The sequence below is a fragment of the Alligator sinensis genome, unplaced genomic scaffold (assembly GCF_000455745.1).
Source record: "Alligator sinensis unplaced genomic scaffold, ASM45574v1 scaffold1097_1, whole genome shotgun sequence".
NCBI lineage: Eukaryota > Metazoa > Chordata > Crocodylia > Alligatoridae > Alligator > Alligator sinensis.
Genome location: NW_005841950.1, coordinates 3,468,411 through 3,484,141, shown reverse-complemented (window position 1 = coordinate 3,484,141; position 15,731 = coordinate 3,468,411). Strand labels below are relative to the sequence as shown.

Below are 15,731 nucleotides of genomic sequence, written 5' to 3'. Positions count from 1 at the left end.
CTACAGAAAACAAAATCAGAATGATTACATAGCAAAATGTATTATGCACTTGTTAATAATAAAAACCTAGTTCTTTCCCATCCATTTTATCCAGGGATCTCAAAGTGTTTCACAAAGTGTTATCCTCATTTACATATAGGGAAATGAGAGAGAGTAGTGTTTTGGTCACCTAACAAACAAATGGGAATAGCTTCCAGCTCATCCACTTACCATAAATGAATGATCAAATCATCACGATCAAATGTCTGACCACATGTAACACGTTTATTGAAAATCAATAATTAATATACAGATTACAAAATAAATAAATATATGTACAGTTCATGTACACATCCACATCTACACCTAACGAGAGGCATGCAGAACACTTGAAACACAAATTAGAGCAACCACTAATTGCAAACAACCTGTGCATGGAAGGTCAAGAAACTGAAGAGATTCCTTACTATAATACATGCCCATCAGCTGCTTCTCCTATTCTTTCAGTAGAGATTTATGGCTCAAAGTGTCTAAAGAATGGTCTTTTTCAATAGGCACCTGCAAATCAGCTTGCATGCAAATATTTGTAGGTAGAAATCCAAATGCATCTTTGCAGCCCCAGATCAAGCAGTTGGATGTGTAACTGCAGTCCTGGAGGTTTGCAAATCCACCTCCCTTGGTGGAAGATAGTGGGTTGTTTGTTGTTTGCATGAATGATAGTTATGGAATTCACCTCGCAGGTCATGACAGCCCACAGAACAGTGGGCTATTGAGACTATAGTTGCCTCACTTTCCCCAGTCAGGATATATGTCAATTCACTTGCATTAAGGAATACTGTGAATTCCAAGGGAGGGAGAACTGGGTGCCAGTTCTGTACTGGCATTTTCATCTACAAAAATCAGAACTTTGGGTTGAAATACAGCTGAGAATCAGGCCTTTCAACTGGTGATTTCCCTCTTGCAAACTCATTCTCAGACTCAGATTTTAAGGCTTGAAGAGACCTTTAGTTCATCTAGTCTGACCTCTTCTAGAAAGAGGATCAGAACTTTAATCAAAGCTACCCCAACACTGAGCCCATGAGCTTGTGTTTGACATCACTCTCCCAGAAAGGCCTCCAGTCTTGATCTGAAGGCATCAGGGGATGGGGACCCTACAACTGCCTGTGGACTTAGGAATGATCTCTCTTGTACCCCACCTCCCTCATCAGAGCCTTATGCGAAGGGCATTTTGCTGGGATCTGATTTTCAGTTCCTCGTGGCGCTCCCACGCAAGGATTCTTTCCCTGCTCATTTGGGCAATGATCAACATCCCCAGCATGTGAAACAGAAAAGAAACTGCTCGCTAGAACTGAAGGACCTGGGAGCCTTTGCTTTCTCCATAAGCCAGATTCTTCACTTCTTCCACCATCACTTCGTCTTTCATATATGCACACACACATAAAGATACACACACACACACACACACACACTCTCTCTCTCTCTCTTTATCTACGTTGTTTCATTGCCTTGAAGAGCTCCTCCAGCTTCAGGGCAACATTCAGGTCACCCTTGACTCGCAGTCTCCCACTCATGTAAGCAGTCAGAGGACGGAGTTCACCTAAGAAGAAGGCCTGCAGGTCTTTTTCTGTCATCTCCAGGATTACATTGGGGTTGTGTTCCGGTACTCCGCAGCCAACCTTCCCACTGCCTGTAAAACATGGACATAGGGGAAAGGGAGAGAGAGATCAGAACTTGGGATTTCACATCAAACGCCTTGGAGAACCCTGACGTCATTTTCCATGGTCATATGAAGCACCTTTAACTTGAATGGAAGGTGCTGGCCCTGATCCCTGTGGAAACTTAAGAGTCTTTTCTTCCTTAGCATGGCGAAACTGTGTAGGAAAATGCTAATGTGTCCCTCAAACTTGTCCCGGTTTAGATGGGAAAGGAAGTCCACCTCCTTGTTCTCATTGGTGAGACCAAACAGTCCCAATTCACATCTACAGTGCTATGAGGTACTGGGCAAAGAGGATCCACAGCCACTAGGACTGAGATTGAGGCTACTCAGGCAGAGTGCTTGGGCCCACAGCCAGGGAGGAGTGTGTTCCCATTGCCGCCCCATAGAGCAGGCTGTGGATTAGACAAGAATCCTCAACTGCATGCTCTGGCATTTTGTTATGCAGACGGGTAGACAGGAAGTTCATTCCTACTCTGAGGAAAGCTCATCATGTGCCAGCAAAGTTGGTTTTGATGGAAAATTGGGGTTTTGGATAAAACACATTTTTCACCAAAAATATCTTCTTTCTGGAAATAATGCTGTATTTTTTTGCATATACTACACCCAAATGTATAATATGCACCTTTTTTTTAAGAGACAGGTGCAGAAAAGAAATTCCCTGAAGAAACCAAATAGCAGCAGCTAGGGAGCCAAGCCTGATGCCAGCCCTGGAGCCCATGGACTGACCTGTGAGCTGGGCCCAGAGCCATGTGCTGCCTCCACCCCGCCAGACCAGCTCCAAACCTGTGCCACATGCTAGGTCTATATTTATATACTGACTCTGACCCAATGCACTGAGTCTGACCCTACACAGCACACAAGATCTAGGTCCCAGTGTTGGCTCTGACCCAGAGTGCAGAATCCAACGCTGTGCACCACATCCAGGGCTGCCCATTGGGTCTGGGGCCACGTCCTGCCTCCAACCCAGTGTGCTGAGTTGACCTGGCACCTGGCCCAGTCTAGTGCATGAAGCCATGTCATCTAGCTGGAGGCCTCCCTACAGGTCCAGAAATTTGTTAGTGAGGGAGTGGTGACAATGTTATTTGCTGGAGCTCCCAGAGCTGCAGCAATTAATGCTGTCACCACTTCCCCACTGCCAAATTTCTGGACCCGCGGGGATCCAGTTTTCTCAGATATAAGGTGCACCCCAAATTTCACAAGCTGGTTTTGGTGGGAAAGTTGTGGGTTACATGTAAGAAAATATGGTGATGATTTTGGGGGGACGGGAGTCAAAAATCAACCTACTAAAAACAAAATGTTTTCAACTGTAAACCCAAAACAATTTGATTTGGAAATGCTGCTGCAGTGTCCCTGCAGGAATTGTAACTGAGGTGACTTCATATTTCCATAGTCTCAGATAGGCCAGGCTCTCAGTTGGGACTTGTCTCCCTTCAGGCACCATGGCAATGCAAAGCACTGTGAGGTGAGACTTTGAACTGCTTCCAACCAGAAAACCTGGCATACAGAATAGAATAGGAATGCAAAACACCTGAACTATAACTACTGTGAGGCACTGTGGCAGTCTTCAAGAATAAACATGTCTTGATTTCTCACCGAAAACTCCAAACTTTCCAGCGGGGGCGGAAATGCAGCCAGGTCTAATACTGAGTCCCCTGGTATTTGTGGAAAAATTAGAAAGGACACACATTACCCACCCAGCAGACACTCAAACAAGGGGAGAACCAGTAATAGTGACCTGTAGAGAGATCTATGAAATAGGTGCTCCGGGCTCCACTTGGAAGTAGGATGTTAAACTGGTAGGAAGCTCCAACCTGGCTGACCAAGGACTCAGACAGGAAGAGCTCCACAGTGGACAGCAGCTCCTCAGCACCCAGTTTCCTTCTGGTGGTAGCAGCAGTGGTGGTAGTGGTGGTAATGGTAGGAGCAGGTGGTTCCACCTCATTCACTGTCTCCACACTTTCAGCTGAGAACAAAGGTATAAAGGAGGGGGTAAGGAAAGGATGGTTTGGATACAGACTGATCGGGGTGAAGTTAGCTCTCAGCCCAGAAGCTGCATGGATGTAGAAGCTATTGTCTAGCCGAGATCTCCTGAGCAAGTAGAAGGTCTACTTAGCCAATAACGATTTCTTGGTTGGTGGGAGCATTAGGTGGATTCACTTTCTTTCATTCCTCAACCTCCGTCACTAATAGCTTAAACCAGACTGCAAATAGCTGAACGGGGCACTGCCTACTGTGGAGACAGGGAGGTTTTCGATGTCACAAATGAGGGAAAACTCTTAAAGATAAACTGACACAGCTAAAATTCTCTAAGAAGTCCCATGGGCTTCACAGATTAACCAGAAACTTGGCATTTCACAAGAAAACCCTCTGTCCAGATTCCTAGGCCAATTCCTAGGTCCCGGTTCCTAGGCAGATTCCTAGATCCAGGTGATTCAGATGCTTGAAATGTTCATCTAAACTTTAACCTGTGGTTCCCCTCTGCCACGTGGCTTTCTGAGATTCCCATTTCGTACACACAGTTTATGATTAAAAACATATATTCTCTTTTTTTTCTCTGTTGCCAGCACTGCTGAGCCTAAAGGCAGAGATTAGGGGAGCTGAGAACATTGGGTCTGGAGAAGATGAATGGGTGACATGACACCAGTTTTCAACTATCTGCAAGGTTATCATAAAAAGATAACCATAAAAAGGTTCTGCCTAGCTGCTGAGGCTAAGATGAGCAACCACTACAGGAAGTACCTTCCTGAATGTCACATAAGTTGGGCACTGTGACAACCTGCCCAGGGAAACTGTGCTATCTCCTTCACTGGAAGATTTTAAGAGACTGGATAAACAGCTGTCAGCAGTGGTTTGGTGACAGGAACACCAGCCCCTTTATCAAAGCTAGATGACCTCTGAGGTCCCTTGCAGGCCTATAAATTATAGGTGCTCTAATAGCCCACTGACCCAGTCCTCATTCAATCTCTTCACCTCATAGTGGTGACCAGAGATACCATCACTCTCTCCCACTACTCAGCAGAACAATTTCCCCAAAGGATACAGTGGGACCAGATTCATCCCTGGCATAACTCCACTGGTCTCAGGGAAGTTTCTAATAGAAAACCAAGTAAGAACTTCTGAATCTGACCACATGGTAATGAAAGGAATGCAGCTGTGAGCAAAGGGAGAGGCAAGGCTGGTGCTAGTTACCTGTCTCTGGAGCAACATTTGGATTGGCTGCTGTTGCCATACTGTTGCTAAAGAAATGCATGGCCAGATGCTGAATGGTGCTATCCAGCCCCTCCAGTCCAGGGATAGGAGGCATCACGGTCAGAGGTCCTGAGTGACTCTCTTGAGGAGACTGCAGAACTGCCTCCAAGATCAGTTCAACCCGATCCACTTCCAGGCCCCAGGACTTGGTCATATCATTGATTTCAAGCTAAAGAAATCAGGAACAAAGAAAGGAGCATCCAGATCTTAGTAAGAATAGCAACACATTCCAGGAGTAAGTAGATGGGTCTTTTTCCCCACTGAGCTAAGCTGGAGCAAGTTGGATGGAAGGAAAAGGTGTTGTGCAGGTTGCCATCCATTCCCTATCTGAGGACTTCTCTTCTGTCCATTTACCCCCTTCATGCCCTGGCAGCCCCCTGTCTCAGTTTCCCCAGAATGCTTAGCAGACATCCTGACCCCAGACAGCACCCAATGGCGCACACACTTTTGGCTGGAGAATCTGGACCGAAATCTTTGGGATAGCATCCCTTATTTCAAAGGTATAGGAACGTCTCCACCGAGATGGTGAAGGGCAGGCTGCAGCGGAGCTTTGAGCCACCAGTGTCACAGCCCAGGAGCTAGGTGAGGGGATTCCTCACCAGGAGCTGGTCTCCAATCCGCAGCTTTTCAGTCTGGATCTCCCTCAGGCTCTTCTTGAGCAAGTTCTTCGTCATGGCGTTCTGAGCTGTCATTCGGGTGGCTGCAATGAGGTCCTTCACCATCATGACAGATAGCGCCGGATCCCACACCCGGAACTGGACATCCGCCCCCATGGAGATCACCGCGCCATCCTTGGAGGTCAGCTGGGAAGAACAGAGGTAGCACAGCTATCCCCAAGGCCTAGATGCCCATCTCAGGGGGTGTCCCTTGCTCTAGGGGTCAGTGGATCAAAAGGATGCTACTCTCTCCATGGTGGGGTAGCACTTCCCACCCAGCTGCTGCTGCTGCTTTTCCCTCCATCTGTCTACTGCCATGTGCATGAATCTCCCCTGTCACCACAGAAGACCTTCACCTCAAATCACCACTGATATCTGGGCCTATCTGCCCTAGCCATTTAAACATGTAATACAAAGATCCTAAACCCTCTTTTCTCCAATACTCCAACCCAGCCTTATGTTTGGAGTTTATAGGGAAAAAGAACAAAGCAAAAATAGAAACTCCCAACAAACAAAAATCCACCCAGAACACCAGAAAATAAAGCACCAGCACATACTATGGTTACATTTCTTTTTCCTTCAGGGGCAGATTCAGGATTCCCCAAAGGGAGTGCAGAAGCAGCAGCCTGCACTGCAAGGGTGGGTGCACCACCTGCACCCAGTCTCCTCCACCCCACCAGTGCAGGCAGACCACGCTGCTGGAGCTCTAACTTTTTTAAGCCTCTAAAGCAGATGAAAATCCCTCTTCCCTTCTCCTTCCCGCTCATAGGCCCCTTCCCCTCCTCTCTCTCTCTCCCCCACCCCCGCCCCCAACTCCCCTGCCTGACACTGCTGCTTTGCTGCTTTCTCCACTGTTCATGGGCGAGGAAGTTCCAGAGGCAGCCAGGCTGAGCAGAGGGTAGGATCAGCTGGGGAGGGGACAGTGGCAAGAGGGGAAGGGGAAGGGGAACCCCACCCCTGTCCATCCCTGCTGCCCCTGTCTGCATGCCCAACTGAGTCCAGCCCTCTCACAGGGGACAGGAAGGGCTCCGGTGCTTTCCCGTCCCCAGGGACAGCAGGGGAAAGGCAGATTGAGGGAAGAAGGGGAAGGGAGAGAAAATATTCACCTGCTTTAGGGACTTTAAAAAATCCCAGGAGGCTCCCATGGTGTAGACCAACCCCAAAGTGGAGTGCAGTTCCACCACTGCGCCCCTCTGGACCTGCCTCTAACTGTCATGTCTCATGACACATTTAGGTGCTATCCAGAATCAGAAACTGAACTGCCCGACAGACCGTGCAAAGGGCTCTACTTGTGTCTTTCTCAGCCCCAGCTGCAAGAGGAAGTGCTTGAAATATCCTTGAGGAGTCCATTTGAACAGACTTTCTAGTTTAATTTTTTAGAGCTGGGTAAATACTTGAATGAACCTCCGGGTGCTTATCCAGACCCAAATTCTACCGCATCCCAGAAACACCCAGCCCATGACATAGGACATGCCCAGGTTGGAGCCCACAGAGCTGCAGCTAACATACTTTGACCACTTCTGCTCACAAGAACGGGCTCATGCCTCTGAGTCATTTTGAAATCCAGTCAGAAAACGAACCTGCTTGGAGCCCAAGATTTAAGCCACAGGCAGAATTTCCAAAACTAAGTTACAATTTTGGGTACTTACTCAAAGACACCATAAAAGGACTATTATTCAGAGGTTATACCAGCAATTTGGGGGGAGGGGTGGAAAATCAAGATTTTTTAAGTTGTCTCTTAATTTGGGCACTCAGAAGGTAAGGTCACCCAGATAACTAATTGCTTATGATAATTTTAGCCTATGATTTCCCCTTAGAACCTGCTGTTATAGGGGAGACTAGCCTGTGATTTCATTATTTTTGCTTTTGATTCACCAGAATGGTTTGTGAGCTGGGCCAGATTTTCCCCATTTGGATATAACTGCAGAGCATGCACACTTGGCAGGCTGTGAATTTGGCTGTGATGCTTCTTCAGGTCTGATTCCTCCCACAAAGCCTCAAAAAATGACCACACACTTCACAGAAACCTTCCTGGCTTATGATGGCTTTGGCAGTGGACTTACCTTACATGGTGGCACACTGAAAGCCCTAGTCCTTAAGTCCACTCGTTGCCACTGGTCTATGAATGGAAGAAGCAGGACCACGCCAGGCCCTTGGGGGGCCCGGATGCGGCCCAGACGGAAGACGATCATTCGCTCGTAAGCAGGGACTATCTGCAAAGGGAATGTATGTGCTTAAAGCAGAAGGTCTGGAGAAGAAACAAACATGGGGCCTTTGGGGAATATAACAGCCCACACGGATAAAGGAGCTCCTCGCTTATAACTAACAGAAGGCACATGCACTTCTGGTACTGAGAGCCATGGGTTTAATCCCCAAGGAGAACTGTGCTATCTGCATGCATGTGTCTGGTTCATTACATAAAACAAATCAGAATATATCTGATGTCTTTGATGGGCATTTTGCCCCAACAGTGATGCCCTCTGACTGGGAACAAGGATGGATGGAAGTACAAGTTGCTCACCTGTAAGTTGCACAGAGTTTCCTGATGGGGTGCACTCTGTAAGCACAATCCTACATCTGCTATGTCAAATAAATTCACTCCCAATCCCCAAGGCAGCCCATGATACATGTACATTCCTAGATGGTGTACAGTAGCTGCTGGCCAGTTAAGCTCACCAGCAAAGGCCCCTGCCACACCTTGCTCTATAACGCTCAGATCACATGAACTAGAAATTGGTTCCTCTGGATCCAACCCCCAGCTCTGCCAGCGATTTTCAGTGTCACCCTAGGCCTGTCACCCACACTGTCTGGGCCTGTCCGTACTGTTGCCGTGGCCAGCCCCAGTCCCACTCACTCCCTCTCAGCTTGCACCGAAGCCTAAGGACTCAGACAGTATCCCCAAATGAGCTCTGCCCCGAGGGTGCCCCAAGAAGCACTCCCAAGATAAACTGCCCAAAGGGTCTCTAGGTTCATGCTCAGGGACACTAAACTGGCTACTGCTGCTTCATGTCTGGGCTTCAGCATGCGAAAGGGGTGGGGGGGGAGCTAGCTTCTCAGCATTGCTTCAGCTCATCACACAGGGAGGTCCTAGGCCCCTCTCATCTGGTTTTCCTCACCCATTAAACAGGGACAAAAGCCTCTACCACAGAGAAGTACAAGAGACTTAATTTGTTATTTTTCCAAAACATTTTCAGGTCTTTAGCTGAAAAGTCATAGATTCATAGATGCTAGGTGCATCGGAAGGGACCTCAACAGATCATCGAGTCTGATCCCCTGCCTGGGCAGGACCCCAGGCAGATGCCTATCCAGTCTTCTCTTAAAGACCCCCAAGGTAGGGGAGAGCATCACGTTCCTTGGAATCCCATTCCAAATTTTGGCCATCTTTACCATGAAGACATTTTTCCTGATGTCTAGCCTGAATCTGTTCTCTGTCAGTTTGTGAAAATTGTTCCTTGTTACCCCAAGAGGTGCCCTGGTGAACAGAGCATCTCAGATCCCTTGCTGCATCCCCCTAATGAATTTGTAGGCAGCCACAAGATCACCTCTCAGCCTTCTCTTGCAGAGGCTGAAGGTCCGGGTCTCTCAGTCTCTTCTCATAGGGCCTTGCCTGCAGACCCCCTAACCATACAAGTGGTCCTCCTCTGACCCCTCTCAAGGTTATCCACATCCTTCTTAAAGTACAGTGCCCAAAACTGGATGCAGTTCTCCAGCTGCAGCCTGACCAATGCCACACAGAGGTGAAGTATCACCTCCTTGGTTCTCTTTGTCATGCATCTGCTGATGCATGATAAAGTGCGGTTAGCTTTGCTGATGATTTCATCACACTGACGACTTGCGTTCATCTTGGAGTGCACTATGACTCCAAGATCCTTCCTGCTTCTGTGCTGCTGACAGGGTCACTTCCCGGCCAGTAGGTGTGCTGGATATTTTTTCACCCTAGGTGCAGCACTCTGCATTTGTCCTTGCTGAACTCCATCCTATTGAGTTCTGCCCACTGTTCCAACCTGTTCACTTCACCCCACAATTTAGTATCCTATAGACAAGCCAGGAACAAGCCTGTATGTGGCAATAGGCACCTTTTGTTCTAGAGCAGAGGGTTAAAGATACAGCTCTCAGGCCACATCCAGCCTGCACAGCCATGTCATATGGCCTGTGAGACTCCCCACAGTCCCAGAAATTTGGCTGCAGCTCAAGGGGTGGCAGTGCTAAGTAATGTTGCTGTCCTCACGGGCCAGAGGACACAGCTCTGTGCTCTGGATCTGGCCTGCACTACTCATCTGGCCTGCAGAGCTGGATGAGTTTGACACCGCTGCTGTAGAGCAACACCTCACATGAGAATGACTCTGGCCTCCAGTCCACATCTTGGCTCCAGTCTACACAGCTGACTCTCTGGGGCTGAGCAAAGAAAATGCCCGGATTAGGAGATACCACTGTTGTTCCCAGGGGCACAGTTTTAGGTGACAGGTACATAAGAGAAACTTCAGCAGTGTGCAGCCTAGTAGCAGCACTGGCTGAAAATGCTCTAGGAAGAGAAAATCTCATGACTGCCTTTGCCCAGCAGGCCTCCCCCTGCGTTGTACAGATAGAAGTGAGCTGTCAGAGGCACAGCTGAGGTGCAGGCAGCCAGGGCCTGATCCTAGAGAGTCATAGCCCAGGGATCAGGAACAGGAAAGGGCAGAGAAGCAAGGCTCCCAGCTGGTACCAGGGGCTTAGGGGCAGGTGGCCCAGGAAGCTGAGGTGTGTAAGGGGCATTGGCAGTTTCCCTGTGTATAGCCATGGGCTGAGGGTGTCAAGAATAGGAGGCAGGGATCCAGAGCAGTGGCACTAGCCAGGGGGTCTGAAGCAGACAGGACCAGGACATGGGTGATCAGGGATGCAAGCTTTCTGTTTGCTGTGGAAAAAAGGTGGATTTCCTCCTTCAAAGGAGAAAATCACAGATTTTCCCCTTTAAAGGAGAAAACCGCAGGAACCGATGGGCTCCCCTTGCAGGCTGGCAGCATTCCAGCCTGAAAGAGGTTGCTTGGGGTGCGGGGGGAGGCTGATGGGAGGCAGGAGCACCATATGCATCTGCGTGCGCGCACACACATGGCCAGCCTACAGCAAGGCAAGGTGGTGGGAGCGGCCCCAGCAGCTAGATGCAGATAAGTCTATGGAGGGCAGGAGTTGGAGAGCCAGGGCTTAGGGACTGTCTGGGGGCTGCATGGGGTACGTGTGTGTGTGGGGGAGGGTGGGGTGTGGAGGGGATGTGTGTGTGGAAGGAGTATGTGGAGATGCAGGGCAGGTGCTACACTGGGGGAAGGTGTTTGGGTGGGGATTCAGCGGAGAAGTGGGGTCTGAGGCAGCTCTCAGTGCTGCTAGTGAGACCAACTGCATGCTGCTGCCAGCGGGGCCTGCCCAGAGACACCTGCCCCTCCAGCAGGGGAAGGGGGGAGTCCTTCAGGGGCAGCTGGGGACCCCCTCTGGCAGGGCTGGGGGGGAGTAGGGAGCTGTGGGTTGGGACTAATGGGCACTGACAGGGATGGGGGGGCTGCAGGTCTGGAGTGAGGGGCACCGGAGAGTTAGGGGATATGGGTCAGGAGGGGCACCAGTAGGGCTGGGGTGGGGCAGAGGGCTGCGGGTCAGGAGTGAGGGGTACCAGCATGGCTGGGAGTCTGGAAGCAAGAATAGATAGGCAGGAACCAGGAGGAAGCCAGGAAGCCAACAAGCAGGATGCAATGAACAGGAAACTAGGAGCAAACAAGGACCCAGGGCTGGCCAAAGAGGCATCTCTCCTGTTTAGTCCACACCCACGCAGGAACCTGGAGCCAGCCTGAAGCAGTAAGGCCACTGGCAGCCAGGCCCACCCAGGTAACCAGGACCAGAGGGCGGACAATTTAGCTTGCCTGCTTTCCTGGCCCCTGCACAAGTTATTCTTTCCCGCTTACCTTCAAAGCAAACCATCCAGAAATGGGGAAGGTGATGACCATCAGCAGAAAGACCAGAAATGTGACAATCCCATGGCAGATCCATGACAGCCAGCCCTGGGAAGAATCTGTAGCAAGAACAGGATGAGCGAGGTGGGAATGAATGTGGAGGAAATCACTAGGCCATGAGACCCTGTTTGCAGCAAGCCATGCAAATCAACAGTGAGCTTTGACTGGAAACCAACAAGACCCACATTGTACATCTCTTTCCTAGCACCAGGATCAAAGATAACAAGAAGTCCTTTTTTAAATACATAGGGAGTAAAAAGAAGGCACCGGGTAATGTGGGACCCCTGCAGGACACGCTTGGCAATCTGGTAGTTGCACCAGAGAAAAAAGCTGACCTCTTTAACACATTCTTTGCCTCCATTTTTCTGAGCAGAGACGGGGACATCTCCCCCACTGGGATTCAGGACCGACTCAGGAGAGGCGCTGCCAGGCCTAGCATCAGGGAGGACCTAGTTAGGGAACTTCTGGAGGGGCTGGACATGTTTAAGTCAGCAGGTTCAGATGCTCTCCACCCCAGGGTGCTGAGGGATCTGGCAGGGGTCGTTGCGGGGCCCCTGGTACGGCTTTACGAGCACTTGTGGTGCTCTGGCCAGGTGCCAGAGGACTGGAAAAAAGCCAAAGTGGTCCCCCATTTTCAAAAAAGGGAGGAAGGAGGACCCAGGGAACTACAGGCCTGTTAGTCTTACCTCGGTCCTGGGGAAGCTCTTTGAGAAAATTATCCAGGAGCACATCTGCAAGGGACCAGCAGGGGAGATTATGCTCAGCAGCAATCCACATGGGTTCATTAGGGGCAGGTCCTGTCAGACCAGGGGTGGGCAATTATTTTGGGCGGAGGGCCGCTTACTGAGTTTTGGCAAGCCATTGAGGGCCGCATGACAGGCAGCCAGGGGCAGATAAATATTAATTTTCTTAATTTTGCAGGGACTCAGCAGGCCAGATAGAATGGCCTGGCAGGCTGCATCTGGCCCCCGGGCCACATTTTGCCCACCCCTGTGTCAGACCAACCTGGTTGCCTTTTACAATCAGGTCACAAAATCCTTGGATGCAGGTGTTGCGGTGGACGTAGTCTTTCTGGACCTTAGGAAGGCCTTCGAAACTGTCTCTCACCCCATTCTCATTAAAAAACTAGGTGACTGTGGCATTGATGCCTACACAGTCAGATGGGTGGCAAATTGGCTAGAGGGCTGCACCCAGAGAGTGGTGGTGGACGGGTCATTTTCAACTTGGAGGGATGTGGGCAGTGCGGTCCCCCAGGGCTCTGTCCTTAGGCCCGCACTGTTCAACATCTTCATCAGCGACTTGGACAAGGGGGTGAAAAGCACCTTGTTCAAATTTGCAGACGACACTAAGATGTGGGGAGAGGTGGGCATGCTAGAAGGGAGGGACAGGCTACAACTAGATCTGGACAGGTTACAGGAGTGGGCAGATGAGAATAGGATGGGATTCAACACTGACAAGTGCAAGGTGTTGAACCTGGGGGAGAAGAACCAGCAGCATACCTACAGGCTGGGGAACTCCCTTCTCATCAGTGCAGAGGCAGAAAAGGATCTTGGAGTCATTATTGATGCCCAAATGAACATGGGCCACCAATGTGAGGATGCAGTCAGTAAGGCTAACCGCACCTTGTCATGCATCCACAGATGCATCACAAGCAGGGCCAAGGAGGTGATCCTCCCCCTCTATGCGACACTGGTCAGGCTGCAGTTGGAGTACTGCGTCCAGTTCTGGGCGCTGCACTTCAGGAGGGATGTGGACAACATGGAGAGGGTCCAGAGGAGGGCCACTTGCATAGTTAGGGGGCAGCAGGGCAGGCCCTACGAGGAGAGGCTATCCATGGAGGTGTCCATCAGCACTACCCTTGAGAGGGAAGCCAGTACCCGGAATCCATTCCTAGAGACAAGGGTGCCCCCAGAATGTCACCAGCCCCAAAAGCCTGGAGGAGATGAAACTCCACAGACCTCAGCCTGCTCAGTCCCACCATCATGGATCCCCTGAAACCCAAGGAGTCAGCCCAGATGGCCATGAGTGCAGTGGTGGCACATGGTGTCACCTCCCTTAATTGACATGCCTGTCAATGGCAAAAACCAAAGGTGACATCTTCCACCCACAGCAGCAAACCTCTGGCCACTGCTCCTGCAATGTGTGCTGCCATCACCCAGGGGAAGAACTGGCCAGATACACCTCTGAGCAGTCTAACCTTGACCCCACAGGCTTCCCCCGAGTTACAAGAGGCTGAAACTGGGAAAGCAGCCTTCCAGGGAAAGCAAACACCCGCACACCTCGAAGCATGGAAACAGGGCCATGCTCTGACCTGACTCCTGCCACAGAGCATATATGTCATATACAGTATATGAGAGCAGAATTAGCACAGTCAATAGGTAGGGCCCTCCTCCTTCCCTCCTTTTGCACCCCCCTTCACTCTACACTTTTCCAGCGCCCAAATGCCAAAATAATACAGCCGTATTCTGCTCTCACTCCCCCCAGTTTCAGCCTCATGCGAACAAGGGGGGACTCAGATACCCAGGAGTTATAATAACCCACATGAATGATGCCCTGGACCCTCATTCCCCATGCCCATCCTCACCTGTTGTATTCTGGTTCTGAGCCACTGGGTCCTGCGCAGGCCCGAAAGAAAAGAAGCCCTTCTGAGATCCGTAGAGCCCGATGCTGGACTGCTGGAAGCGGTCAAAGTCTCCCAAGGGAAGGGCTTGGTATCCTGACCGGCTGAACATGGTCCAGGTTACCAGTCAAACCTATTCCTGACCCTGTACAATTACCTCTCCGCCTCTGCAGGGCAGTCAGCATATACCTCAGGTTACCGTCCACAGCTATAGCCAAGGCCTCTGAATCCAGAAGCCTTGTGGCAGGAAAATGCCAGCTCTCAGGACTGCCTCACTCCTGCATCTGCTCTGCCCATCGAGTGCCATTTAAGCCTAGCAGGACAAGTCAATGTCTTCCTGTCTTGTGCCTTAAAATACAAAGAAAAGAATCAGCCTGTAATCCACAAACATCAGCACCCATTCAGTTCAACACATGCCCATAAGCACTGCCTGAGCCTTTGCATTTTGCAAATAGCTGCAGGTTTTCTCTTCCAGTCTTTCCAAACTCTCTCGAGCACAAGGCTGTTTTGCAGCAGAGGAAGAAACCACGAACCAGCCTCCAATACAAAAGAAAGCCCCTTTAAAAGCAACCCTCCGCATGAGAAACCCATGCACTGATTGACTCTTGCACTGGGCGTCCCTTTCAAGCAGTAGATACAGAATCAGCTCCATGCTTGTTTCCAAATTCATGCCCTTACGTACAATTTAGCCGACAGCCAGCGGGGCTCCAGGATGGAAGGACAAAAGCCAGGCATCCAGGCTAAAACCAGGCCCAGGGCAATTGTGATGCTTTAGATCAGTGATCATTCCTAATTAATCAGGAGAGATCACAGCCCTACATTACAGGATCCCTCCCCACCACTCCGACCCTTGCTAAGAGCAAATCCGTCCCAGGCCCCGTCAGGCTTTCTTATCCAATATTGTTTCCTCTCTACCCCATGGGCTGATCCCACTCTAAACCCTCTTCCCCCCTCCCCAAGCAGGGAGGATGGGAGCCTCTGCCTCCTCCCAGGCTGGGATGCAGCTGCTCTCACCCTTCCTGGTTTGCTGTGCTGTCATGTGGCTACCCAGAACGGAAGGAGGAAGAGGAAGGTGCGTTGCCTAAAGGAGACTGGTTTCACCAGCTGCAGAATTGCTCCATCTGCCATCTGGAGGACTCTCTGCTACCCTCTCGCTTAGTATGCAGGAGATCCTTGCGTTAAATTGCAAATCTTTACTGATTTCAGATGCATGCACAGACCTGGACACAGGCATGGGCGAACCAGGCAGCTGCCTGGGGCCAGGTCAGAAAGGGGGCCCTAATTTTTTTTTTTTTAATTACAATTGTAACAAAAAGTTTTAATATTGTGCATATAAGGGACTGGCAATGTTATCAATTGAGAATGAACTATTTAAAGACATCAGATATATCACAGATGTGATAAAGACTTTTGCAACAAGTCTGATTATTATCATCATTATCTCTGGCCTGATGCTAAAAATTTGCCCAGGGCTGCCAGGAGTCTAGATATGGCACTGTGCATGCAGGAGGGGTTGTGGGACAACTATACAGCAGCTG

General features: G+C 50.0%; 1 protein-coding gene across 4 annotated transcripts; it reads right to left on the bottom strand.

Moving 5' to 3' along the window:
• Nucleotides 1-242: 242 nt before the first annotated feature.
• STOML1 (stomatin like 1) lies at nt 243-15,451 on the bottom strand. Of its 4 annotated transcripts, none has more exons than XM_025199891.1 (8): nt 15,208-15,451; nt 14,158-14,541; nt 11,526-11,632; nt 7,665-7,814; nt 5,545-5,748; nt 4,886-5,114; nt 3,432-3,659; nt 1,464-1,666 (listed from the first exon to the last, which is right to left on the bottom strand). In XM_025199891.1, exons 2-8 carry the CDS (start codon nt 14,303-14,305, stop codon nt 1,464-1,466), a joined length of 1,269 nt encoding a protein of 422 aa, XP_025055676.1. In that variant the 5' UTR covers nt 14,306-14,541; nt 15,208-15,451. The 4 variants fall into 4 exon arrangements, with proteins under 4 accessions (XP_025055677.1, XP_006020353.1, XP_025055676.1 ...); XM_025199890.1 differs by lacking the exon at nt 15,208-15,451 and adding an exon at nt 14,876-15,201; XM_025199892.1 differs by lacking the exons at nt 5,545-5,748; nt 15,208-15,451 and adding an exon at nt 14,876-15,201 and having other exon boundaries at nt 243-1,666.
• Between the last annotated feature and the right edge of the window lie 280 nt (nt 15,452-15,731).